This window comes from Solanum lycopersicum, chromosome 11, assembly GCF_036512215.1.
Source record: "Solanum lycopersicum chromosome 11, SLM_r2.1".
In the NCBI taxonomy this organism is placed as follows: Eukaryota; Viridiplantae; Streptophyta; class Magnoliopsida; order Solanales; family Solanaceae; genus Solanum; species Solanum lycopersicum.
In genome coordinates, this window is record NC_090810.1 from 1368571 (window position 1) to 1394088 (window position 25518).

General features: G+C 35.7%; 2 protein-coding genes across 3 annotated transcripts; one reads left to right on the forward strand and one right to left on the reverse strand.

Moving 5' to 3' along the window:
* Positions 1 to 217: 217 nt before the first annotated feature.
* On the forward strand, positions 218 to 15267 carry LOC101249782 (callose synthase 5). Of its 2 annotated transcripts, XM_069291322.1 has the most exons (44): positions 218 to 330; positions 489 to 533; positions 1108 to 1468; positions 1575 to 1675; positions 2141 to 2262; positions 2360 to 2456; positions 2579 to 2689; positions 2792 to 2920; positions 3023 to 3115; positions 3409 to 3500; positions 3628 to 3754; positions 3890 to 4027; positions 4110 to 4186; positions 4290 to 4368; positions 4445 to 4570; positions 4701 to 4815; positions 4944 to 5281; positions 5921 to 5973; positions 6058 to 6118; positions 6208 to 6289; positions 6371 to 6420; positions 6501 to 6587; positions 7369 to 7491; positions 7619 to 7710; positions 7792 to 7879; positions 7949 to 8109; positions 8780 to 8903; positions 8978 to 9072; positions 9188 to 9305; positions 9392 to 9543; positions 9867 to 9976; positions 10069 to 10194; positions 10283 to 10351; positions 10987 to 11176; positions 11290 to 11401; positions 11490 to 11609; positions 11682 to 11797; positions 11889 to 11972; positions 12804 to 12916; positions 12989 to 13218; positions 13410 to 14207; positions 14293 to 14343; positions 14467 to 14652; positions 14739 to 15267. In XM_069291322.1, exons 3-44 carry the CDS (start codon positions 1240 to 1242, stop codon positions 14967 to 14969), a joined length of 5796 nt encoding a protein of 1931 aa, XP_069147423.1. In that variant the 5' UTR covers positions 218 to 330; positions 489 to 533; positions 1108 to 1239; the 3' UTR covers positions 14970 to 15267. The 2 variants fall into 2 exon arrangements, with proteins under 2 accessions (XP_069147423.1, XP_069147424.1); XM_069291323.1 differs by lacking the exon at positions 218 to 330 and having other exon boundaries at positions 427 to 533.
* Positions 15257 to 25238, reverse strand: SEU4 (transcriptional corepressor SEU4). Its single transcript, XM_010314187.4, has 13 exons — positions 25127 to 25238; positions 24855 to 24951; positions 24619 to 24696; positions 24147 to 24210; positions 19605 to 20518; positions 19384 to 19503; positions 18945 to 18993; positions 18102 to 18316; positions 17923 to 17991; positions 17398 to 17492; positions 17070 to 17163; positions 16816 to 16885; positions 15257 to 16351 (listed from the first exon to the last, which is right to left on the reverse strand). Exons 5-13 carry the CDS (start codon positions 20496 to 20498, stop codon positions 15576 to 15578), a joined length of 2382 nt encoding a protein of 793 aa, XP_010312489.1. The 5' UTR covers positions 20499 to 20518; positions 24147 to 24210; positions 24619 to 24696; positions 24855 to 24951; positions 25127 to 25238; the 3' UTR covers positions 15257 to 15575.
* Positions 25239 to 25518: the final 280 nt, after the last annotated feature.

The following is a 25518-nucleotide window of genomic DNA, read 5'->3' on the forward strand; positions in this document are numbered from 1 at the left end:
TATATATATTAGGACATTAATTGATATATCCGAAGCTCGAGACGATGAGGAATGTATCCGAGACCAGTACGATAATTGGTGTTACCTCTAGTAAATATAATATTTTGAAACAAAAAAGAATAAGAAAGAGAGGTGAAAATTATGTGAACCATCGGTTAGAGAATTGTAACAGATTTAGCGTAAATGACGGTTTACCTTCCACGTGTCCGTTGGTTCTGAAGCTATCAACTGTCATTCTCCCTCCGTTTTAAATCCTTCCCTCCATTCCCTCCTCTCCCACTATCCGTTCACTTCTCCTCTCTCTTTCTTCTTTTTTTGGGTCTCCGCTTGGTACGTTTTTTTCCTTTTACATTTTCATTACAATCATTTTTTCCTCTCTCTCGAGATCTCGAGATCACCTAAAACTTATTTCATTTCTCTTTGTAGTTTAATTTGATCGGTTTGTTTTTTTTCCCTCCTCCTTGCCTCTACTTGCTCGTTATTTTCAGGCAGCACAAGCTCATTCTCTTCTTCATCATCGTCAAGTTTCATCCGTAAGTACACTTTTTCATATTATGTATGTATTTATCAGAAAGTTTATGTGTGTATTTATACTGGTTGATCAGCTAGTAGAAGGTTTCAGATTGTGGAATGAAATGAATTGATTTAGTTATATGTGAAACGAGCCTGTTTGATGATTTATGAGTATAGCTGTAGGACTGTACGTATACAAAAAGATGAAGTTTCAATCGGTTAATTTAAGATGCTAGCTAGGCTGTAAGTTTTCTAGTTTTTTTTGGATTTGTATGAATGTATGCATGAGTTTTTGTATATAATGATATTTTTGGATGTATATGTGTGTAACTTTCTGGAATGAATTCGAGTGATTTCGATTATGGTTATGTTTGATTAGGATGATGTAGATAGGTGCAGCATTATATGCCAGAGAAGATCTTCATTACATATACAGGTTCAGTTGTGAATGTTAAGACTAGTAATATTTGAATCTACATGTGTATGCATCTGTATTATGTGTTTAAAGGTGATTGTGAGCGTGTTTGATCGTCAAGTATATTCTGATGATGATTATGGCACTTTTGAGGTATAATATGAGATAGTTTTGAACAGAAATTGAAGGGAAGAGAGGGAGAAACGGAAAGGAGCTGGAGGAGCTGGAAGAGACCGGTGGTGTCGCAGCCAGAGCTACATTTAGTTAGCTAAGCTACCGACAGCACTGATTAGGAGAGGACAAAAAATAGGATGACGAATCCGGCGAGACCGGCGGAGGGAATGGACCCCCCCCAAACACCGGTCGGGGGCGCAGGGCCCTCGTCACTGACTAGGCGACCGTCACGAAGTGCCGCCACCACTACCTTCTCTATGGAGGTGTTTGACAACGAGGTTGTTCCCTCTTCTCTCCAGTCCATTGCACCAATCCTTCGCGTCGCTAGAGAAATCCAAAATGAACGCCCTCGCGTTGCTTATCTTTGTATGTCTTTGTCTCCTCCTACCATTACATTCAACCTCTACATACACATTAATCTCTGCAATTTCTTATTTTCCCCTCTTTTTCCTGTTTGATGTCGTTGTTACAGGTCGGTTCTATGCGTTTGAGAAGGCGCATAGATTGGATCCCACCTCAGGTGGACGTGGTGTTCGGCAATTCAAAACCAATCTCTTCCAACGTTTAGAGCGTGTACGTATGATTTGATTTGATTTTTTTATTTTTCTCTTTATATATTGTTTTCCCCTTATTACTTGTATTTGTTTTTAGATTAGAATTATTTAAACTTGAGGGAGTATATAAAGTGTAAGATATTGGGAAATGTAATAGGATTACTTCACTATTATTGGGGAAGAGAGTGATTAAACCGGTTCAGTTCAGTTTTTTAAATACTTCCTCAGTTTGATGGGGAAAATTTTTCTTAGGGCAGATAATTTTCAATGGAAGTTTTCAGTTAAAGTATGCAACAAAGCATATATTCAGATTCAAAGCATTGTAGTATTATTTTTCCAGAATTTCTCGGGTGTTTTATAACCATCAATTTCCGGTAGAGTATGGTTGAGTCAATTGTTTAGGAGGTCCTCAATATTCCCAACAAAGTTCCTTGTGCCCGATCATTAAGTATAGGGGTTAGCTAAACAAATTGCTTTCATTCAGGACAACGCGTCGAGTCTTGCTTCTCGTGTGAAAAAGACTGATGCACGGGAAATTGAGAGCTTTTACAAGCAATACTATGAGCAGTATGTCGTGTCTCTTAACAAGGGAGAACAAGCAGACAGGTAACTGTAACTCCCGTGGTATCATAAATATCCTCTTTATAAATTTACCGTGGTTTGGTACTAATTAGTGCAAGGTTTTTAAATCTTTTGAAAACAGAGCTCAGCTCGGTAAAGCATATCAGACAGCTGGGGTGCTTTTTGAAGTTCTTTGTGCAGTTAATAAGTCTGAAAAAGTTGAAGAAGTTGCTCCTGAGGTCAGTACTAATATTCAAACTTAGGTGCACAATTACTAATCTTCCACTTAAATGTCCTCAAATTTTCTGGCACGCACTGAAGGATTCTATGCAAGAACTTAATGGCATGAATTATTGAACAGATCATTGCTGCAGCAAATGATGTTCAGGCCAAAAAGGAAATATATGCCCCCTATAATATTCTACCCCTGGATTCGGCTGGAGCTTCTCAGTCCATTATGCAACTTGAGGAGGTACTACATAAACTCATACATACGGAAATATAGGCACATGTAGTTCGAAATAGTATGTCATTAGTCAAGATTTTTAGTTTTTCCTTAAATACTCCTCACCAGGTTAAAGCAGCCGTTTCTGCTCTCTCAAATACACGTGGGTTGAATTGGCCAGCTTCATTTGAACAGCAGAGGCAGAAAACAGGGGAACTGGATGTGCTAGATTGGTTAAGGGCAATGTTTGGGTTTCAGGTAACAGTTTCTACTTCAAAGAATGAGATTATAATTGCTTGAAACTCTACTCAGGTCTTTGGTCAGAATGAGAATTTGTTAACCTCTGTGTGCTATCTGCAGAGGGACAATGTAAGAAACCAGCGGGAGAATCTGAGTTTGCTCCTTGCGAATATTCATATAAGGCTAATCCCCAAGGCTGAGCCACTTAACAAGGCATGTATCATATAAAACTAGCTTATGTGTTCTGTATTCCCCATTATACTCAAAATCTAATATCTGATGCTCCTAGGATTTCTTATTCATTTTAGACCTTTTAGTTTATTCCTCAAGCGCATGCTTTGTATTACTTAATTTTCTTATCAGTCTCCTTCTGAATTGATTACTCTAGAATCTCGAGTAAATGCATTTTTTTTATTTTTCTGGATGTATTAATAGCAAGAAAGCAAGTCTATACAAGAAAGTGACAAAATCGAATATGTTCTTATAAACCATTGTTTCCAATGTAGCTTGACGATCGAGCTGTGGATGCTCTAATGAACAAGTTGTTCAAAAACTACAAAACATGGTGTAAGTACTTGGGGAAAAAACACAGTTTGCGGTAAGATATTGGCAATACATACACTTTCTTTCAAGCAGACATTATGCTTTTGCTGTTTTGGCTTTTAGAAGTGTATAAACCGTAGATATTGAGTTACATTTTCACGCAACAAACTTATTGCATTTAGGCTCCCTCAAGCTCAACAAGAAGCACAACAAAGAAAGATACTTTACATGGGCCTTTACCTTCTAATATGGGGTGAAGCAGCTAATCTCCGCTTCATGCCAGAGTGTCTGTGTTACATCTTCCATAATGTGAGTGCTTCATTAATCTTCTTTTATATCACCACTTCTAGTCTATAGATGTCAAAATTGTACTCCTTCAATAACAGACATTTGCCGAGGAATCCTTCCTTTAATGCGGAAGTAACTTCTACATTGTTGATGCAGATGGCATATGAACTCCATGGCCTCTTAGCAGGAAATGTGAGCATTGTCACTGGAGAAAATATCAAGCCTTCTTATGGTGGGGATGACGAATCATTCCTGCGAAAGGTCATTACTCCCATTTACCGCGTGATTGATAAGGTAATATGTCTCATATATCTGCATTTTCTTCCACTTCAACTTTCCTTTTTACAATGCTTGTTATGATGATTTGCTCTTCCAGGAAGCCAAAAAAAGCAAAGATGGAAAAGCACCGTACTCAAATTGGTGCAATTATGATGATCTGAACGAATATTTCTGGTACTTGTTTAATCAGAACAATAACTTCAGTGCTGTGATAAGATAAATAACAACATGACAAATGGTTTCATATGTAATCTTTGACTTTGACATACGTTGACAGGTCGCAAGATTGCTTTTCTTTAGGTTGGCCAATGCGTGATGATGGCGACTTCTTTAAGTCAACACGTGACACCACACAAGTATGACTTGTACTTTCATCGAAAATTTCTGCTTCTATCAGCAGAAGAGTTGTTTACCTAATGACTGCTATTACAGGGAAAAGGAGCTGCTAATAAAAAACCTGGAAAAATGGGAAAATCATACTTTGTTGAGACACGGTCATTTTGGCATATCTTCCGAAGCTATGACCGTCTTTGGACCTTTTTTCTCCTGTCTTTGCAGGTGGAAATTTCGAACTGTGAATATTACTATATACTATTGTTTCTTTGCTCCTTACTATATACTATTGTTTCTTTGCTCCTTATAGCTTACATGTTCCTTTTTGGGCCATTTTTGGAATTTACTTTTGCAGGCCATGGTCATATTTGCATGGAGTGGGATTCCTGTGTTGGATATATTTAAGAAGGATTCTTTATACAACCTGTCCAGTATTTTCATAACGGCAGCTATGCTTCGCTTTCTCCAAAGTACATAATCTATGAATCTCTTTGATGTATTAATATCTCGTAGCATTTTCTACTCTTATTATTTGCATTTTACATATTAATTAGTAGCAGCTTAGTAGAAAAATAACCATCCCTTGTTTTTACATTAGGTATCCTGGACCTTTTTCTTAACTTCCCGGGTTATCATAGATGGAGGTTCACAGATGTACTGAGGAATTTTCTGAAGGTAGTTGTCAGTCTTGCATGGTGTGTCATCCTCCCACTATTTTATCTCCAAGAAAGCAACTCAGAGCTACTTACGAAGATCCGAAGTTCCCTGACATTTCTAGACAAGATGAAGGGGATTCCTCCTATGTACCTAATGGCTGTGGCTGTGTATCTACTACCCAATTTACTTACTACAGCTTTGTTTATCTTCCCGATGCTCCGTCGATGGATTGAGAACTCGGATTGGCTTGTTGTAAGGTTCCTTCTGTGGTGGTCACAGGTAATAACAATAAGCCTTCTGATCCACAAAAATGCATTCGTTTAATTTTTTACGGAACATTTTATTTTCCATTGTTGTTAGTCTACAAGGCTTACGTGCTATCTTCAGTTAATCAATCTCTTGAGCTGAAAGCAAATATTTATTGATATTCTATGTTTCTGCTTCTTCTTTCACCAAATCTGGACTTAATTGTGTTTTTATTTTGGGTTATAACCACCGATAATTCATCAGACTTTTTGGTTTGAGTCCCTTTACGAATTGTGAAGATCTTCTACATATGAAATAATGCACAGTATTTTAAGATTTACACTAACGTATCCCACACTTTGAAAAAACGATGGCTGAAAGAACAAAATCCTGGAAAAGAACAGAGGTAAAATAGTTTAGATATCAAAGGTGCAACTTGAATGAATCTATGCGAAACTTTTAACTTCATGAATTTTAGGTGAACTAAGCTTGTGTACTCTGATCATATGATTTAGCATTTGCAAAAATAGGATAGAGTTCATCCATTTATCTGTTTCCATAAGACAACAGCTCATTTTGTCCATTCATCTGTCTACTTTGTATTGATATGCCAATATTTTATTTTCTATAACAAACATTATTAACTGTCTGGGCCTACTTGTTTTTCTGCAGCCAAGAATATATGTTGGGAGGGGAATGCATGAAAGTCAATTTGCACTTATAAAGTACGTTTACAAGTCTTTTACTTCCAACTTTCTCTTATTTGTGTTCGACACTTGCTCTATCGTATGCTCCGCTTTTTGAATCAGGTATACTCTCTTCTGGGTGCTACTTCTTTGTGCAAAATTTGCATTCAGCTACTTTATTCAGGTAATTGGATGTATATGTTGTTGCTCTACTTTGGAATGAGACGTGGTAGTTGTATTTATCTTCTAATCATGGTATATTTGTGTTTTCAGATAAAACCTCTTATAAAACCCACAAAAATGATAATGAACATCAATCACGTTCAGTATTCTTGGCATGAGTTTTTCCCCGATGGTATATATTCCAAATTTTGCTCTCTTCTTTCAGATTCTCTATCTGCAAATTGATGCTAATGAATCTATCCTATCTGTGCAGCTAGGAACAACTATGGGGCTGTGGTTGCACTGTGGGCACCAGTTGTCATGGTATGTCTTGTCTTTGTTTTCATTTGTAGATGTTTCATGGTTATCTTTTACCTGTAAATATTGTGTTCCAAATTATACAGGTTTACTTTATGGATGCTCAAATATGGTATGCTATTTTCTCAACTTTGTGTGGTGGTGTTATAGGTGCCTTTGATCGTCTGGGTGAGGTAAGGACTTTCAGAATGCATCTTGATTGTCATTTACTTTGCCGTCAATATATATGGTTGATTTCTCATCACTTGTCAATAGATCTTACTGAAATTTAGTTTAGAGAGAACTTGATTATTGCTGCTCGTTATGATATCTGGGGTAGAGCATCATTACAATTATAGTGATGTTCCTTGGAAATTGGAGATCTGTGTTTGTACAACAATTATAATTTCCTGATTTCAATCGAACATCAGGTAAGCAGGAGACAGAAATGAGCATAGTTGAAAGTGAGACAACCTTTGTGTTGCTAGTTAACTAATTTCTTCAATGTGCTTGTTTCTTATCGCGAAAAAATCCAATTTAAAGAAGGATGTTATAGAGTATTAGGAGCAGTGATCACAAGTAGATTGCAGATGGATATCTGAAGTCTGTCCTCTTTTATTCACAGAAGCAACATTTAGACCAAACTTTAATGTTTGTGGACAGTGATAAAGATTGGTTAGAAAGTCAGTGCATTACTATTATTATTGTTGCAACTAATTATCCATGCATAAATTTTTTATAAGTGGTAGTTCCTTTGCTGGTAGCATAGCGGTGGTTCCATCACTAAATTAGTCACTACTGGAATCTGCTTCATCTAATATCAGGGTTGATTGAGATATTTTAGGTTGGAAGCAATTAAAATATGCTTTCCTAAAAAACTATGCTTTCATCTTATTAAATTTTTATTATTAATTAGTTGAGTTTGTCAATCTTTATTAACATATGGCTCTGCTCTTTTTGTTGCTTCTCAAACAGATAAGAACTTTAGGAATGTTAAGGTCAAGATTTCAGTCTCTGCCTGGTGCATTCAACACTTACTTGGTGCCTAATGATAAAGCTGACAAAAAAAGATTTTCACTCTCCAAGAGTTTTAATGAGGTTTATTTTGTCCTCACCTATTCCGTCGTGTATATGCTTTTCATTCTTCAGGTCATGAAGAGAAATAGATTGCCAAAGACTTAGAAAAGTGAAAATCTTATAAAACATATTATTTTTGGATGTCTAGGTTTCACCCAGCAAGAGAAGTGAAGCTGCAAAGTTCGCTCAGTTATGGAATGAATTTATATGCAGTTTCCGCGAAGAGGATCTTATTAGTGACAGGAATAGTCCCTTAACTCATCTTTTTGCTTTCTAGTTGGTTCATCTTACATAAAGAATTGAACTGTCTGCACATTATTTCAGGGAGATGGACCTATTACTTGTTCCTTATTCTTCGGATCCAAGTCTGAAAGTTATGCAATGGCCACCCTTTTTACTTGCTAGCAAGGTAAAGACTGTCAGCTGATGCACCACTGTTTTAATTTCTATTTCTACAATGATTGTCTACTGTTTGCAGATTCCAATTGCATTGGACATGGCTTTACAATTTCGTTCCAAAGATGCTGACCTTTGGAAGCGCATATGTGCTGATGAATACATGAAGTGTGCCGTTATTGAATGCTACGAGTCTTTTAAACTTGTTCTTAATGCCCTGGTTGTTGGAGAAACTGAGAAAAGGTTGCTTATCAGCTGATTCATAGATCTATGAATCATTTTATCATTCAACTTCATGAACACATGCATCTGAATTCTAATATATTCTTGAATACCCATCAGGATGATTTGGAAATTTTTTTCTTTCCTCTCCGCTACCCCCTTTTTTGTTCATTTAGACCGGCAGCACTTCTAGCTGTAGTACGCCGTAATGCTTGGTTTTCAGATAAAGTGATATTGTTTATTGAATCACCTTAGGTTTATATCACTGGTATTTTGGTTTCATAAGAATGGTCTTTTTATTACATTTTTTCCTTCGTTTAAGTCCTTAAATTGGGTGATCAGATTTCTAATTCTTGTCATTTTTTGAGTTCTCCTTTTATCCATTAAACTGTCTGATTTAACCTGTGTTCTTTGTCTTTTGAAAAATAAGTTGCATTCTTTCTAATCTTCACTTCTCCTCTACCTATTCTTCAATTTAATTTTTGCTGTTGAACCGTTGCTTTTTTACCTCTGGAATCTCATATCAGCGACCTTGTATAAAGTGGTGATTCAACCCACCTACAGTAGTTGCAACCTTCATGCACCATTTCAGCTGTGTAAATGTGGTCCTTCCAATTGCTGCATCAAGTAACACTTCATACTTCTTCATTACATGCATATGTTCTTGATCCTGTCTAATTTGTGTGTCTAGGATCATAGGAATCATCATAAAAGAAGTTGAAAACAGCATCTCAAAGAACACGTTCCTTTCGAGTTTCAGAACAGGACCTTTGCAAAACCTTTGCAAAAAATTTGTAGACCTACTTGAGATACTGGTAAGTGCGCTGGCTTGGTGTCTGTAGCAATGGAACTTCATATGTCAGATATTTCACTCTCTTTCTTGTTGCAGAGAGATGGCGATCCATCTAAAAGGAACAACGTTGTCATAGCACTGCAGGATATGTTAGAAATAGTGACCCGTGACATGATGGTGAATGAAATCGGGTTAGTGAATTCTGTGTCATTTTTGGATGAGCTTTTCAGATAATAAATGCATAGCATTGATGTTATTTAAAATATTCAATTTTATATTTGTTCTGGTCTTGTATAATTATTTCAGGGAACTTGTAGAACTTGGTCATAGTGGAAGGGATTCTGGGAAACAGCTCTTTGCTAATACTGACTCAAGAACAGCTATTGCATTCCCTCCTCCAGTAACAGCACAGTGGGAAGAACAGGTCTTTTGATATATATATGATTAAATGATTTATCTTCAATTAATCGATAAACAGATAAACAATCATCATGTTGATTTATTTCTCAGCTTCGGCGTCTTTATCTTCTCTTGACTGTGAAAGAATCAGCAGTTGAAGTTCCAACTAACCTCGAAGCACGGAGAAGGATTTCCTTTTTCACAAATTCATTGTTCATGGAAATGCCCCGTGCACCTCGAGTGCGCAAAATGCTTTCATTCAGGTGCTTCTCATAATTCACGATAACATACATCCTCAAGTTTATAGACAAATTATCTGATGTGTTTGAGCTTTCTCCTTTGAAAATATGACTTACCTATGGCATGCAGCTAATTTTGGAATGAGCATAAGATTTATAGTCAGTCAACAATCAATTATATGAAGTTAATTAGTAACATTGCCTTATTATAGTCATGAGAACACACTATTTATATGTAAATAGCGGCAGAAAGTTCGTTATTAGTTTTCAAACTATCTCATTTGTCACATGGATACATTGTACTACTATACCAAATTCAGTTGTGCAATAATATTTTTCATATGCAGTGTCATGACCCCATACTACAGTGAGGAAACTGTCTACTCAAAAGGTGATCTTGAGATGGAAAATGAAGATGGTGTATCAATCATTTACTATCTCCAAAAGATTTATCCAGGTTTCATTCTATTATCAACTACTTGAAATGTACTTCCTTTCAGTGTGATGTTCCTCCCCGTATTTTATTGACACCACTTTATATCTTTCTAGATGAATGGAATAACTTCATGGAACGTCTTGGATGTAAAAAGGAGCAAGAGGTTTGGGAAATTGAAGAAAACATCTTGCAGCTACGTCATTGGGCCTCATTAAGGGGACAGACTCTCTGCAGAACAGGTACCTTAAAATACTTTTTTCTTATCATATACTTTTGGACATAAGAGTTTCCTATAGATTATTCATCCTTACTGTCTATTCTTTTCAGTAAGAGGAATGATGTACTACAGAAGGGCTTTGAAGCTTCAAGCATTTCTTGATATGGCTTCAGAAGGAGGTAAACCATACTACTTTTAATACCATTTTCCTGTTCAGAGATTTTATCTTTCGGCTACGAACCTTGACAGTTCTTGTAATAAAAGGAATAATGAGCGACATCTGCTGAGTTTTCTGCAGTAAGAAACAATTTCTATCTGCTCTGAGTATTTTCCCTTGCATATAATATGTGCTCGACATAATTGGCAGCTGAAGTTTATTAAGGCATGCTATGGTCTACAAGTAGCCATATAAACCCAACAAAAGGACCCACATAAGTGTTATGCACATGTATTTTCCTTCTGATCATGATACATGTGTGGTGTGAGGCTGAGTTCTATACTAGTTTACAGGAGTATCACTTAATTTGTCATACCTGAACTTTTTATGGCGGTTGGATCTATTGCATGGTAATGGGAGCTGTCAATGATGAATGGAAAGAAAACTATTTTTTATACTAACACTTTAATCTGTTATGTTTAAGATTATAGCGAGTTATATTGAGAAACATGAAAAGAACACATACATTGTTAAACAGACAACAATTTTTAGCTGCTTAGTCTGCTTTACCAATACGTCAGCTAAGGTGCATAAAATAGGGTATAAGTGTTGAATTCCTTTCTGGTAAAGCGCTACATTGTGGCTATTTGTACACAGAGATTCTCGAAGGATACAAAGCTGTTACAGTACCATCTGAGGAGGATAAGAAAAGCCAAAGATCGTTGTATGCTCAATTAGAAGCTGTGGCTGATATGAAATTCACCTATGTCGCCACCTGCCAGAATTATGGAATTCAAAAGCGAAATGGAGATCGGCATGCAACTGATATTCTAAATTTGATGGTCAAGTAAGTTTCTGTTTCTCCAAAGAAACAAGATAAAACCAAAAGAAGTTGTATTCTCCCATACTCGAATGTAATTAGAATTCTGCTGAAACATTCTTTCTCCTTTTTCCGTGCAGCAACCCCTCTCTCCGTGTAGCATATATTGATGAAGTTGAAGAACGGGAAGGTGGAAAAACTCAGAAGGTTTATTATTCAGTGTTGGTGAAAGCAGTTGATAATCTTGATCAGGTTATCACAGTTCTTTTATATTGAATATTGATTGTAATTGATTCTTTGCGCTACAAGTCCTTATTTCTTCTATGATCTACGTTTGAAGGAAATATACCGAATAAAGTTGCCTGGTGCAGCAAAGATAGGAGAAGGAAAGCCTGAAAATCAGAATCATGCCATTGTCTTCTCTCGTGGGGAAGCTCTTCAAACCATTGACATGAATCAGGTGAAAAGAGACTGAGTTCAAATAAACAAAGATAGGTAATCAGAAAATATTAACTTAATATTTCTCTTGCAGGACAATTACTTGGAAGAAGCTTTAAAAATGCGTAACCTTCTTGAGGAATTTAATGAAGATCACGGAGTGCGTGCACCTACAATATTGGGTGTTCGTGAGCATATCTTCACTGGAAGGTTGCCTAATAATTTCTCTTTTAGCCTGCCTAGTTTCATCTAATCCAGGTTTTTGACATATCTGATAATGCCTCACATCTTTCGATTACAGTGTGTCTTCATTGGCTTGGTTTATGTCTAATCAAGAGACAAGTTTTGTCACCATTGGCCAGAGAGTTCTTGCAAGGCCTTTAAGGTGTGTTATTCTGTTGCTTAATGCATAAAACTACTGAACAGACAGTCCTGTATTTCCATATCAATCATTTTTTGGCAAAACATTTGCAGCTTATTCAACTTTTATTTTATTTTTCCTGCATCATTCATCTATCTGTGGTTTGATCAAAAGAGGGGGGGAAGGGGTTAGAGGATTATAAGGAGAAGTGGAGGGGTACAAATCATTTCCCGTATTTGGTAAAGAAGTAATAAATTGGTCAAGTAAAAATGGACGAATCAAATAACATTCCAGGTCAGCTTTATCAATCCATCCAAAACTTGATAGGAGGAGAGATTATATATGTTTTTACTTCCCTCGTAATGGTTTATTCATTGTTTATTTGAGGTAAATTCGAAATTAGTTCTGACTGTGTAATCGTCAATTACTGACATTGGAAGCGACCCGATCCACTAGTAGGTAGCGGTAGGAGAGATCTATTATGGTGGGATGGACCGTTCTCAAATTCCGGCCTACCAACTGGAAGTAATCACCAATATCAAAGCAAAAAGAGCAAATAAACCAGTTAGTTTCATTATTTCCCCGTAGCCTTATATCTTCTAAGAACTAAACATAGTGTAAGTTACTTGCTCTCTTTCTCCAAAATGGAAATGGAGAGTAGAAAAACTAGTATACTGGATTGTTAGTGTGAAGTTGAGCAAGACCATTTCTTGAACAAACACACATTTTTCTCTTTTGGTGGTTTGCTTGCAGTTAGTGTTCACCTGCTATATCAAACTGATTTACATTTATGATATATTCTCATTTCTGACGAGACCATGAGATTTATTTTCTATTGTACCTTGATGATTTTAGGGTTCGATTCCATTATGGACATCCAGATGTATTTGACAGAATTTTCCACATCACTCGTGGTGGAATTAGCAAAGCTTCAAGGGGTATCAATCTCAGTGAGGACATATTTGCAGGTAACTTTTAGAAATATGTCTATTGATGCATAGACAGAACACTTTTATTGTTCATAACGTTTGGCTCTATAGGTTTCAATTCAACATTGCGACGTGGAAATATTACTCACCATGAATACATTCAAGTTGGAAAGGGGCGAGATGTTGGTCTTAACCAAATCTCTCTCTTTGAGGCAAAAGTGGCATGTGGTAATGGAGAGCAGACTCTTAGCCGAGATCTATACAGATTAGGACATCGCTTTGATTTCTTCCGTATGCTGTCCTGTTATTTCACAACTACTGGATTTTATATCAGCTCAATGGTAATTCCTGTTTAACTTTTGATGACATTAATATATAAAAATTCAATTAATATGGTATGGATTTCATTACTTCAGAATTACAATGTATCCCAATTAATTCAATTATAAAGCATGTGCGTCAATCACTTTGCTTTTGAGAGATGATTTAAAGGAAGATACACCTGTGATACCATTTTATTTATTCCTTGCAGCTGGTAGTCCTCACAGTTTATGCATTTTTATATGGTAAACTATACCTTGCATTGAGTGGACTGGAACAGTCTATCGTCAAAGTTGCAAGATCCAAGGGTGACGATGCTCTTAAAGCTGCAATGGCCTCACAGTCTGTCGTTCAACTTGGTTTATTGATGGCCCTGCCCATGGTTATGGAGATTGGGCTCGAAAGAGGCTTCAGGACTGCTTTAGGTGACATTATCATAATGAACCTGCAGTTGGCTGCTGTTTTCTTTACCTTCTCTCTTGGAACAAAACTCCACTACTTTGGCCGCACAATTTTACATGGTGGCGCGAAATACAGAGCAACTGGGCGTGGTTTTGTCGTGAGACATGAGAAGTTTGCTGAGAACTACAGGATGTACTCGAGGAGCCATTTCACCAAAGCACTGGAAATTATGATTTGCCTCATAGCTTATCAAATTTTCGGTGTGGCAGTTACTGATAATATAGCTTTCATTCTTCTCAGTGGCTCAATGTGGTTCCTTGTGATTTCATGGTTGTTTGCTCCCTTCCTCTTTAATCCTTCAGGCTTTGAGTGGCAAAAGATAGTTGATGATTGGGAAGATTGGGGCAAGTGGATAAGCAACCATGGAGGCATTGGTGTTCCAGCAACCAAGAGTTGGGAGTCTTGGTGGGATGAAGAGCAAGAACATCTGCAGTGCTCTGGTCTAATTGGCCGTTTCTGTGAAGTTCTTCTTTCTATGCGCTTCTTACTTTTCCAGTATGGAATTGTTTATCAGCTAAATGTGTCCAATAGTGATAAAAGTATCATGGTTAGTACATCTTTAATTTTCAGCTTCAATACAATATATAGAAGGTGTATTTTATATGCTAATCCTCATTTTGATATGATCACAGGTTTATGGTTTGTCCTGGTTAGTCATTGTGTTTGTCATGGTCGTCTTGAAGGTCAGTATTCTTTTGCATCATGATCATGAAACATTCTTTAGAAAAAGATTTAGTTTAATCGCTGCTTGCAGAAGGTTGTCTTTCCATACGATAGTGTTCTGAAACTGTACTTCCTATCTGCAGATTGTATCCTTAGGAAGGAAGAAGTTCAGTGCTGATTTCCAGCTGATGTTCAGGCTGCTGAAATTGTTCCTTTTCATTGGCTTCATAGTCACATTTGTCATGCTGTTCAAATTCCTAAGTCTTACCGTTGGAGATATATTTGCCAGCTTATTGGCCTTCTTGCCAACTGGATGGGCTCTTCTTTCGGTAAATACTTATTTATTCTTCATATCTTCAATTTTATCCCTAGACTTCAAATGTTACTAATGTGTGTGAACTTTTGTCGTCTGCAGATAGCACAGGCATGTAGGCCAGTAGTGAAAGGCATAGGAATGTGGGGATCTGTGAAGGCTCTAGCTAGAGGATACGATTATTTAATGGGGCTTGTGATCTTCACACCGGTTGCTGTTCTTGCTTGGTTCCCTTTTGTCTCAGAGTTCCAGACAAGGCTTCTCTTCAACCAGGCCTTCAGCAGAGGGCTTCAAATTCAACGTATTCTTGCTGGTGGGAAGAAGCACAAGTGAGCTTAGTTATAATCACACAACAAACAATCTGTTGTATCTTTTTTGGCAAAGCACAAGATAATGACTATTGTTCAAGGCATTCTGCTCTTTGGTCGGTAGAATATAAAACTTGTTTGTATATTTATAGTTTCAGAATACTATAGCACAAGGTGTATACTCCTTTGTTGTAATTGCTCGTGTAACCAGCTTGGACGCCACTCTATTTCTTTTGGCTCAGTCAGATCCAACATTGTAGACAAAAAAGGAATGAAGTAAATGCGAAAAATAAAGAGAAAAAAAATGCACGATTGGAACAAAAGTCTCCTTGTGTATGATCATCACACAATTAGTAATGTGCAGAATTTCTTACATTCTTTTTCTTTCTTTTCTTTTGCACAATGAACTGGAAAACAAAAAAGACCAAAGCTTTGAAGAAAGTTGATATTGCAAAAGGGAAAACTAATAAGTTATCAGTTGATAGCTATTACAATAATGAAAGAAGAAAACATCTTCATTTCATATAAAACCACCAGTAAAAGTTGTAATAGAAAGAAAGGAGAACTTGCATTACTAAAGTTTCTAAACATGCAACAACTGCTATTGATCCCAAAGGAAACCATGAAGTGTTCATTCGAACTGAATGTCATCGATAGGATCCATTTTTCCGTTCAAGTAAGGCAATTGATCATTGATTTGCTGGTTGTTGCTATGAGTATCATTCCCCATTGACGTCCCGGTTGAAGGAGATCCAATGTGAATGCCATGGAAAAGACTTGCCCTATTCAGATTCTCCAACTGATCCATGTAATAGCCTTTGCCAACCGTCCCATCTGTTTCAAAACCATAGAAGTACTTACCAATGTTCTCATTCTGGTCCACAACTAACTTACTACCAATCGAAGCATCAGCTGCAGCAACAGCTAAGTTTTGGGAAGTGACAAGATCTTGTTCAACCTTTACCATTGAGCTAACATACTCGTTAGGTTGAATAGACATAGTACTAGAGGGAACAATAACAGATGGTTGAACTATCGGTGGCCTAATGGAAGAAGAAGGATGAGTTTTTGTGGGGATTAACTGATTCAACATGGGCTTGGTAGGAGCACGAAGAACAGAATTCTCCCCTGAGTTTGTCATTTGTTTCTTTCTTTTAGGTTCGAAAAGGTCTGCTTGGTGAACTAGCCTTTTTGACGAAGCAGTAGAGGAAGTTGGTGATGTAGCATGAGGGGAACTACAATTCAAACTTCTCGTACCTTCATCAGTAGATGGATAGGGAGCAAAACTTATAACTGAAGAGTGCTGACTTATTACATCATCTATATGCTGTTGAGCCATCCTCTCTGCAACTGAATTCTGAGCCACACGTACTGCAGCTGATTCACGATGAATCCGGTCCATTGCCTCTGAAAAATTAGAAAGAGTTAACTACAATCATATCTTAACTGTTTGCATTTTGCATCATAACATGGTACGAAAACAAACAGGATGCTGTCCGATGTCAAAGACATGATTTTTTTTTAAGTTTAGGCTTGCACTCTTTGCTAAAATGTTTAAAAGGTTGGCCTTATCTTCATGCAGAAATTTTCTACTCACTAAACACACAACAGTCCATTAAGATCAAGACTCGCTTCGGTAAGCTATACACCATAGTTGCAGACAGATAAGGAGACTAATATTTGGAGTAAAATGAGTATCAAACAAACCATATCAGCGTTACGTGGAATTAATGAAGGATATCAACAACCAAAAGATTTAGTCTTTGTGACTTTTTTTAAGGGTAGAAATGAATAGATAGGATTTCATGATGCAGACTGTTGGAAACAAATAAGAAAATTATTGAAACAATATGTTTGAGTTATTTCAGTACCTCTAGGTCCGACCCTGTATTTCTTGCTGTAGTCCATTAGATCTTTCATGCTGCTTACTATCTCTGATATCTATAATTCATCATAAAGAGTTATTTTTCAAATCAATACTGTCGAGAAGTTCGAAGAAATATAGGATGTCTAATGTATCTCTAACTCATGCTTTGATAGCAGACATGCACAAAACAGTGCAGTTCCAATCTAATGTGCACATAATCCACTGAAAGGATGATAAGACTGAAAAAATGCAAAATACCTGGAGACATCGGACATGGCGTTTGGGATAACCAAGGTCGTTGATCAACGACTTGTCCAAAGTTCTTGCTAATTCACGTACCGTTGGGGCAAGCCTGCAGCAATTCATGAAGATACAGTTCATGAAAGGCATGTCAAAACTATTATAGCATGGTTTCACTAAAATGACAAGAGCAACAATCTCATATAACAAAAGACCACAAATATGAAATATTACAGGAGACGAAAAAATTATTGACCATCAAACATATACATGTTTGAAATGGAAGTAGCATGTCATGAACTATACTAGTCGATATGAACGTAAAACAGTTGGATAAACAACTTACTCGTTTGTGGTTCTTTGAAACTCTTCAGGAGAAATCCTTGAACTACTCTCAGCAAAAACTTGATATTTTTGGGTTGCCTCCTTGAGTTGATGAACCTGGATAAAAATACTTTTCAAACTCACCGATAGAACCTTTTTTTCCCTATAAGAGATTTAACGAATCGTTTGGACATGGAAGGTATTTCCTTTTTTTCAAAACATTGTTTGGTTATACATTGGTAATTGGTCTAATTTCTGATTAGTTTTTGAAGATGAGTTTTCAAAACTGGTCTAAATGCGACTTCAACTTTTAAGTGAAATGCATGTCCAAACGCAACTTCAACTTACAAATACCATTTTCAGCTTCAACTGCAAAAACTCTTTTTTTTATCTAAAAGTCTCAACCAAATCTATATCCAAACGCCTATTTAAAAAATCAGTTTTCACTATGAACTTCAAAGTGATAAGACATTAAGGTTAAGGTCAGAGAGTAGTCAAAATCACAAGCTGATTAATACAAAGGAAAGCTGGTGTAATGTTTATATACCTGGGGAGCAACTGATTTTCGACCAACATAAATCTCGTGAGCTGAACAACATAATTCCCAGACACGAATCTATCACATTAAAAAAGGCGAAAAAAGGATGTTCAGTCATAAATAATTTTGGGCAAGTTCAAGAACTTAAGAAAAAAGAGGAACTAAGGATTAACTTAACAACATTTAACCTTTAGATCTGAAGAGAACACAATTCTCAGCCGGCCTTCACGGACCACTCGTCCTGTCTCATATACAGTATGTTCTGTTACTTTTGGATAGTTCAGAACAATGTGACCGCATAGTGTATAACGTTCTTCAGGTTTATCCATATAAAGAAGCTCGTCCAGCATACCGGTATCGTACTTGTTTTTCCAAAGCCTAGGTAAAACTTCTGCACTTGTCTCTAAAATCCACAAAAAAGTGACAAGTGAGTAATTAGAAAGTAAGCAGCAAATTTTCAAAGTAACAACACTGACCTTTCTATATAGTATTTCTATATACATTGTGACTGTTCTCACTATTAAATAAAAGGGAAGCTCCGGTGCAAGAAGATTCTTGCGTTCACGCAAGGAGGTGTAATGTAGATGGCCTTACCTTGACGCAACTTGCAAGCATGATTTGCTTAATTCCACAGCTCGAACTGATGACCTATAAGACAATCTTACCATTGTCCCGAGGCTCCTCTTCGTTCTCACTATTTAGTACTATGACATAATGTATAAACCTCCAAATCAAAATAATTCAACAAACTAGTTTTGCTGCCTTAAACATAGTATATTATAAAAGTAAATATAGAGGTACCAGAGCAAGATAACAAAATGAGTCTATGTCAGCTAACAAGTTATAGGACATCCAATCATCACCAATTTAATAAGTGACATAAAGGACCTGTATACAAGATTGGATGTCGTTTGTAGATAACCGTGTTAGTGTATATATAGGTTCTTTAATTCATCGTATACAGCTTGTATACGGGAGTATTCCCACATTAATACAATCATAAGCCAAAAAATGTGATGTCGAGGACATACCAAAACCAGCAGTAGGCCTCACATTGCAGATACCGCAGCACCATTTATCCTGCAGTTAATTCAATTTAAAATCCTAAAGGATAACCAGCATTGCAGAGAGGCTATTCATGCTAGATATCTTTCAGACCAGGCAGAAAATAAAATGTATCGAAAATAATGTCGTATGTTGAGATCACAAAACTCAGTTTAAAATATTTAAATCCATTTCTTTTGGTTTTGGAAAGGCAAGTTGAACAATTGTAGATAACAAGATGATCAATCTTATATAACCAAATTTTTCCAACTTATGAAAAAAACTAAATGTCAAATATGTTAAACTGAAAAATTTTGAATTCCATCACATCAAAAAACATACTCAAGGAAAAATATGTTGGCAAAAGTATTTTCTTCCATCTTGAAGAAGAATTTCTCACGGAGGACGAAATATAAGGCTACATACCTTAGGGAAAATACAACCTATCAGTTCTCTACATTCATTCGATGAGAAGCACACTCTCTCCTTGCCATTAGGAGCAAAGAATTCTGCAACTAAATTCACCCAAAACTCGAGATTGTTGTCCTGTATTATCAAGTACCATAAGATTGTACATACGAATTGTCAAAAATATATCTTATGTATTAAAAAAAAACTCAGTGTTTCTTTTAGTAGGAATATCTTACTCTTGGTCTTTGTTGCTTACGATACATGTACAGCTTCAAACGTTGAGCGCACATTTCTGGTGTATAGATTGATCTTACATCAGGTACAACTGCTGGGAGTTTCTCATAAGTCCTTGAGAGTTGCATTTGCTTCTGTAACAGCAACATCAAGTTAATCTGAGAAGCTCTTGATGGACAAGGTCCATTCATCAATGATACACTTGGAAGCTGAGATGCTACATTCATTTGAGGAAAAGTCGGTGGAAGAGACTCTTCAATTAGCTTCTGTTTCCCCTTCCTCAAAGACTCTTCCAAAATCTTTGGTGGAACTAAACATTCCTTGTTCTTTGCAATCTGATGCTCAAGTGACTGAACCACATTCTGTCCAGGACGATACATGCTCCTCTCCTTGTCCAAGGCCTCCAATATTTTTGCATTCTCCTGATCGCGGAGTCTGGGTGAACTGAGCATACCTTGCTGATATGCTAACTTCATCAGGGAAAAACTCGGTGCAAATGCATCTTCGAGTAGCTTCTTTTTCTCATTCCTAAAGGTATACTCCGGAATCAAAGGTGCAACGAAAGGTTCCTGTTTTATTATAACAGCACTGGCTTCCTTATTTGTTGTGATAGGTTGATCCGATAACAGAAGCATATTGGGGGCCGGACGAGACATGGCTGTATCCTTATCTAGAAGGCCGACTCCGGATGAACCAAACAATCCTTGTGGATCACTTTGACCAAAGCTTATCATGTTGCCAGAATGAAATTGTTTTTCACTCACAGAGCTGTCCTGAATCTGTTTGAATTTCATCGGTCTGTGCCGCGGCTTTGGCACGTTCTGCGGCTGAGTTACCACGTTCCGCTCCTCGGGCAACGGGGCCGAAGGAGAAAGTAAGATTTTATCATTAGCCATTTTGATTCCTTCCAATACCCCTGAGGATGTTAGAGAAGTAGTATTTAGTACATCATTGGCAAATAATAGTTTTACTATAAATGGTATGGTTAGAGTATTAAGTAACAAGCAATATATGAAAAAAAAAAATGATGAGTTTAAACAGAAATCTCATACTATTTGAAACTTGATAAGGAAAATAATCTAATGTATAAGGTGGTGTGAGGCCTTTCAGGAAAAAATGGTGTGGGCTTGGCTCGGCCCAAAGCAGACAATATCACATCATGTTAAGAGTTTCTTTAGGCGGACTTAGCCCAACACTTTGTAACCCGAATTCAACGTTTATACTCATCGATTTTAGTATTAGCTACTCTTGAGCCCCATAATCATGCACTGCTTTTATGAAACTTATACTGGATGTCTATGAACAAAGTCTCGCGTGGAAAGTAGCGAAGGAAAAAGATGTTATTTATAAGGTGTTGAATACTCTTAATAGTGAGAGTCCTTTCTGAGAATCGTTATAAGAATTTTTTTCATGTACGTCGATTACTAGTATTAACAACCTTCTTCAATGAACCATCCCTATTTCATCTAACATCAATAAAAACAATCAAGACTCAAGTTCAAATAACAATGTCATTTATCTAGCAAAGATATCTCAAGATAGAAAGCATTAATAGAAAGAAGTTTACATTTCTAACATCTTTCACCACATTTCTATGGCATAATACATAGATAGACAAGTTAGCTTGTCCTTAACTTGCAACTAAACACTCCAACTTTGAGAATGCATCTAGACACCTCAACTCATTCCTACAGTGTCTCGTTTGACGCTGATATGACACAAATTTTGGAGGTGTCTAGAAGATCATTTTTTAAGTTGGAGTATTCATTTGAAACAGTGAAAACGAGTTGACATGTCTAGATGTTCATCCTTAAAGTTAAGGTGCTTATACTTGTATTATGACCTACTTCAATTGTTAAATGTTTTAGGTATTTTTATGATTTTTAGTCGATGTTTATTGATCTATTGTTTGTATGGTCTTTATATATCACATTCAATACATTTAGCGCTTGTTTGGATTGACTTTTGTTAGCTGTTCTTAAGACTGGTCAACGGAACGGGACGTACCGGTACCGTTCCGGTTCGTTCCGGTTCATCCCGTTTCGGTTGCCTACGGGATGGGATGGGATAATCTGAACCGGTACACGGAACGGAACGGAATCGTGATTTCGTACCGGTGTACCGGTACCGGTTCATTCCGGTCCAGTTCCGGTACGGTTTATTTAATATATATTAATTTTTTTATATTTTATATTTTATATAATTTATATTTAATTTAATTTTTTTAAAATTACAAATTTTATTTATTTAATATTTACAAGATACAAGTTATAAATATAACTTATAAAATAAATATTAATGAATATAAGTAATAACTTATAAAGTATAAACTTCAAAAGAATTAAATTTTGAAAACTTTATTAGACTTTACTTGCAAACTTAACAACAACAAAAAAAATTAATAAAATATCTTTAAAATAAACTTAAGTAAAAATTATAGTATAAATTTAAAAACTATTAATTTATACTTAAAAAATAAAAAAAAAATTATATTTTCGTAATTCCAAAAAATATCGTCCCGTTCCGTTCCGGTTCGTTCCGGTTCCATCCCGGTATATAATGGAACGGGACGGAACCGATGAATCATCCCGGTAATTCTGGTCCGGTTCATCCCGGTACCGGTCAACGGGTTCCGGTCCGGTCCGGTACCGGTTCATTTCGGTCCGGTGAACCGGTTCCGGTCCGTTGACCAGTCTTAGCTGTTCTTAAGTCAAAATTGATTTTGAGCAGTTTTATAGTGTTTGAATAAAATAAAGAAGTATTGTTAAGCACTTATATTTAAGCCAAATAACATGAATTATAAGACAAAAGTCCGTCCAAACAGACTTTTAACCTTCAAAGTAGCCAATATGAGTTATATAAAAGTCCTAGATACTATTAAAGACAAATATGATTTTGGAAACTTTGTAAGCTATTCCAAGTAAAAAGTGGTGTGAAAAATTTATTACATTTTACTACCATTAGAATTTATAAGATTATTCACATTTGTCAAATGATATTTAGGCACAACACCTTAAAATAAGAAGTCAACTTTGATATAACCACTGAGTTAAAATACCTATTTGGGAATCAAGATATTTTTGTAAGTACAACCCCCCCCCCCCCCAGACTTTTTATTTTTAACTTACAAGTTGCTGAAGCTTGACTTTTTGTAAATTACTTTTTTAAGCAAAGCCAAACAGACCCTTAATTCAATTTGGTAATCCTAAGTTCAAAAGTTAACTTCTAAGGATGAATGTTGAGATATGCATGTGCAAACATTCGGTGCGAGTAAGATTTTACCATATTTCCAAACATGAATTCAACAAAATCATTAATAACTTCACATGCAATATGGTATCAGAGTCGGACCATCCCTCGATATGGTGATGGGACAAACCTCAACAAGGATGTTGAATCCCTAAAGGTAGTATAAGTTACCGAACAAATGATCAAACTTAAATTGGATTGAACTAAATAAACATACCCTTAATCCAATTTGGTAATTCTAAGTTCAAAGTCTACTTCTAAGGATGAATGTTGAAATCAGCATGTACAAACAGTCAATGCGGGTAAGATTTTACCATATTTCCAAACATGAATTCAACAAAATCATAAATAATTCCAAATGCAATAAGGTATCAGAGTCGGACCCTCCCTCGAAATGGTGATGGGACAAACCTCAGCAAGGATGTTGAATACCTAAAGGTAGTATAGGTTACCAAACAAATGATCAAACTTAAATTAGATTGAACTAAATTGTAGGCGTGTAAATTTCAGATATCAATTTTTATCCCACAAATGATAGGTGAGTCATTTCACCGTAGGGGTAGAAACAAAAACCCAATGACAAAAGAAAGAGAAAGGGGGACAAACTCCTCATCTATTTTTTTTTTGATTTACGATATCCAGAACCTACTAGTAAGACTAATTCAAACTTGTACCTAGTAGGACGGTCCATTAAGGAGGTAAATCCTTCATAGCTGAAGGTTCTCCATTCTCAATGTGCTAGAACCCGAGACTACTAGTTAAGAATTGATAGGACGCAGCTATCTCATCACACTCCTTGATGATAAAACGTCAGTTAGTCAATAACGACAAAGATTAGCTCTCATTTTCTAATTTCAACGCCAAAAGTTATTGCAAAAGCTAAGTTTTAAAAAAGGAAAAAAACAAAGGTCCTAGATCTGAGCGAACCGACTAAAAAGTGTGAAAAGAAAAAAACAATGTAGCTAAACACAAAAATCACCGCCTTCAAATGCATCAATTTCAAGTAATTCACATCAAAATCATGTACCAGAAACTCAATCTCTTCGGATTGATTTCTTGGACGGTCAATTGACTAACAGTGATTATCTCATGAAGTTAGATTCCAATTTTCTTCAATAAAGAAAGTGATTTTCTGAGAAATTGACTTCAATCTCTTCTTTTCAAGCAAAGCTATTAAACAGAAAGGAACTTCTAAACGAGATTATTTTCAAAAAAAAATTGAGAAGAAAACAAAAATGTATATAAACATAGATATATATAATCCACCGATTTCAAGTAACACCAAAATCATGTACCTCAGATTGATTTGTCGAATAGTTATTGTCTCAAAAAGTCATCTTTCCTCTTGATTCCAATTTTCTTCAAAAAAAAAATGATTTTATGAGTATTCAACTTCAATCTCTTCAAGGAAGACTTATAAACAAGTTCAATTTTAGAAAATTTTGAGAGGAGACAAAAATGTATATAAACATAGATATATATAATTCACCGATTCCAAGTAACACTAAATTCATGTACGTCAGATTGATTTGTCGAATAGTTATTGTTTCAGAAAGTCATCTTTCCTCTTGATTCCAAATTTCTTCAAAAAAAAGAAGTGATTTTATGAGTAATCAACTTCAATCTCTTTCTTTCAAACAAAAACAAAAAGGAAGACTTATAAACAGGATTAATTTCAAAACATTTTGAGAGGAAACAAAAAAATGTATATAAACATATACATATATATACACTTCACCAAATTCACGTAACACCTAAATCATTTACCTCGGATTGAATCGACATCTTCCTGATTCCAATTTTCTTCAACGAACGAAAATGACTTTATGAGAAATCAACTCCGGCCTGTCATTTTCAAACGAAGCTATTATACAAAAATGGAACACTTATAAACAAGATTAATTTCAACAAATTTTGAGAGGAAACAAGATTATATTATATTATATTATATATATATATATATATATATACCACCATTTTCAAGTAACACAAAAATGATATACCTCGAATTGATTCGTCATTCTCGCTGATTCCAATTTTCTTCAACGAAAGAAAGTGACTTTCTGAGCAAGAACTTCAGTCGCTTCTTTTCAAACGAAGCTATTAAACAAAAAAAACCTTATAAACAAGATTAACATAAAAAAATGTATATAAACATATATATATATATACTTCACCAATTTCAAGTAACAATAAAAATCATGCATATATAAGATTATTATTATTTTCAAACATGAATTCATATATAACAAAATAAAGAGAAAGAAAATTTTACCAAAAAATAAAGTTGCACTCTCTAACAATAATAACAATGACTTTGCATGTAACAATTCTTTGGTTACTAATGATTTATATAATTGAGTTAGAGAAAAAAATAGCATATATATAGAGTTTTTTTTTTTTTTTTGTATTTTTTACTAGTAATTTTTTTTTGTCTGCAACGTGGACATCCATATATTAGAGCGTTACGTTTCACACTTGCAATTTTGACTTTTTTGGAGAGTAAAGCCAAAAGCAAATTAAAGTGTTTGCTTTACTGATTTAGTTAACATTTATAATCCTTGGTGGATTAATTCACAAATTTATATTTAGTCTTAATTTACTTTGAAAATGTTTCATAATTATACTTTATGATTAGCAATATATATATATATATATATATATATA

Coding starts and splice junctions, on each gene's coding strand:
- LOC101249782 (XM_069291322.1), top strand. CDS start 1,240: ATGACGAATCCGGCGAGACCGGCGGAGGGAATGGACCCCCCCCAAACA. Junction 11,798..11,888: donor GAGCATATCTTCACTGGAAG/GTTGCCTAATAA, acceptor TTTCGATTACAG/TGTGTCTTCATTGGCTTGGT. Junction 11,973..12,803: donor GTTCTTGCAAGGCCTTTAAG/GTGTGTTATTCT, acceptor TGATGATTTTAG/GGTTCGATTCCATTATGGAC.
- SEU4 (XM_010314187.4), bottom strand. CDS start 20,498: ATGGCTAATGATAAAATCTTACTTTCTCCTTCGGCCCCGTTGCCCGAG. Junction 17,992..18,101: donor TGTTCTCTTCAGATCTAAAG/GTTAAATGTTGT, acceptor TTAATGTGATAG/ATTCGTGTCTGGGAATTATG. Junction 17,164..17,397: donor TTTCAAAGAACCACAAACGA/GTAAGTTGTTTA, acceptor GAATTGCTGCAG/GCTTGCCCCAACGGTACGTG.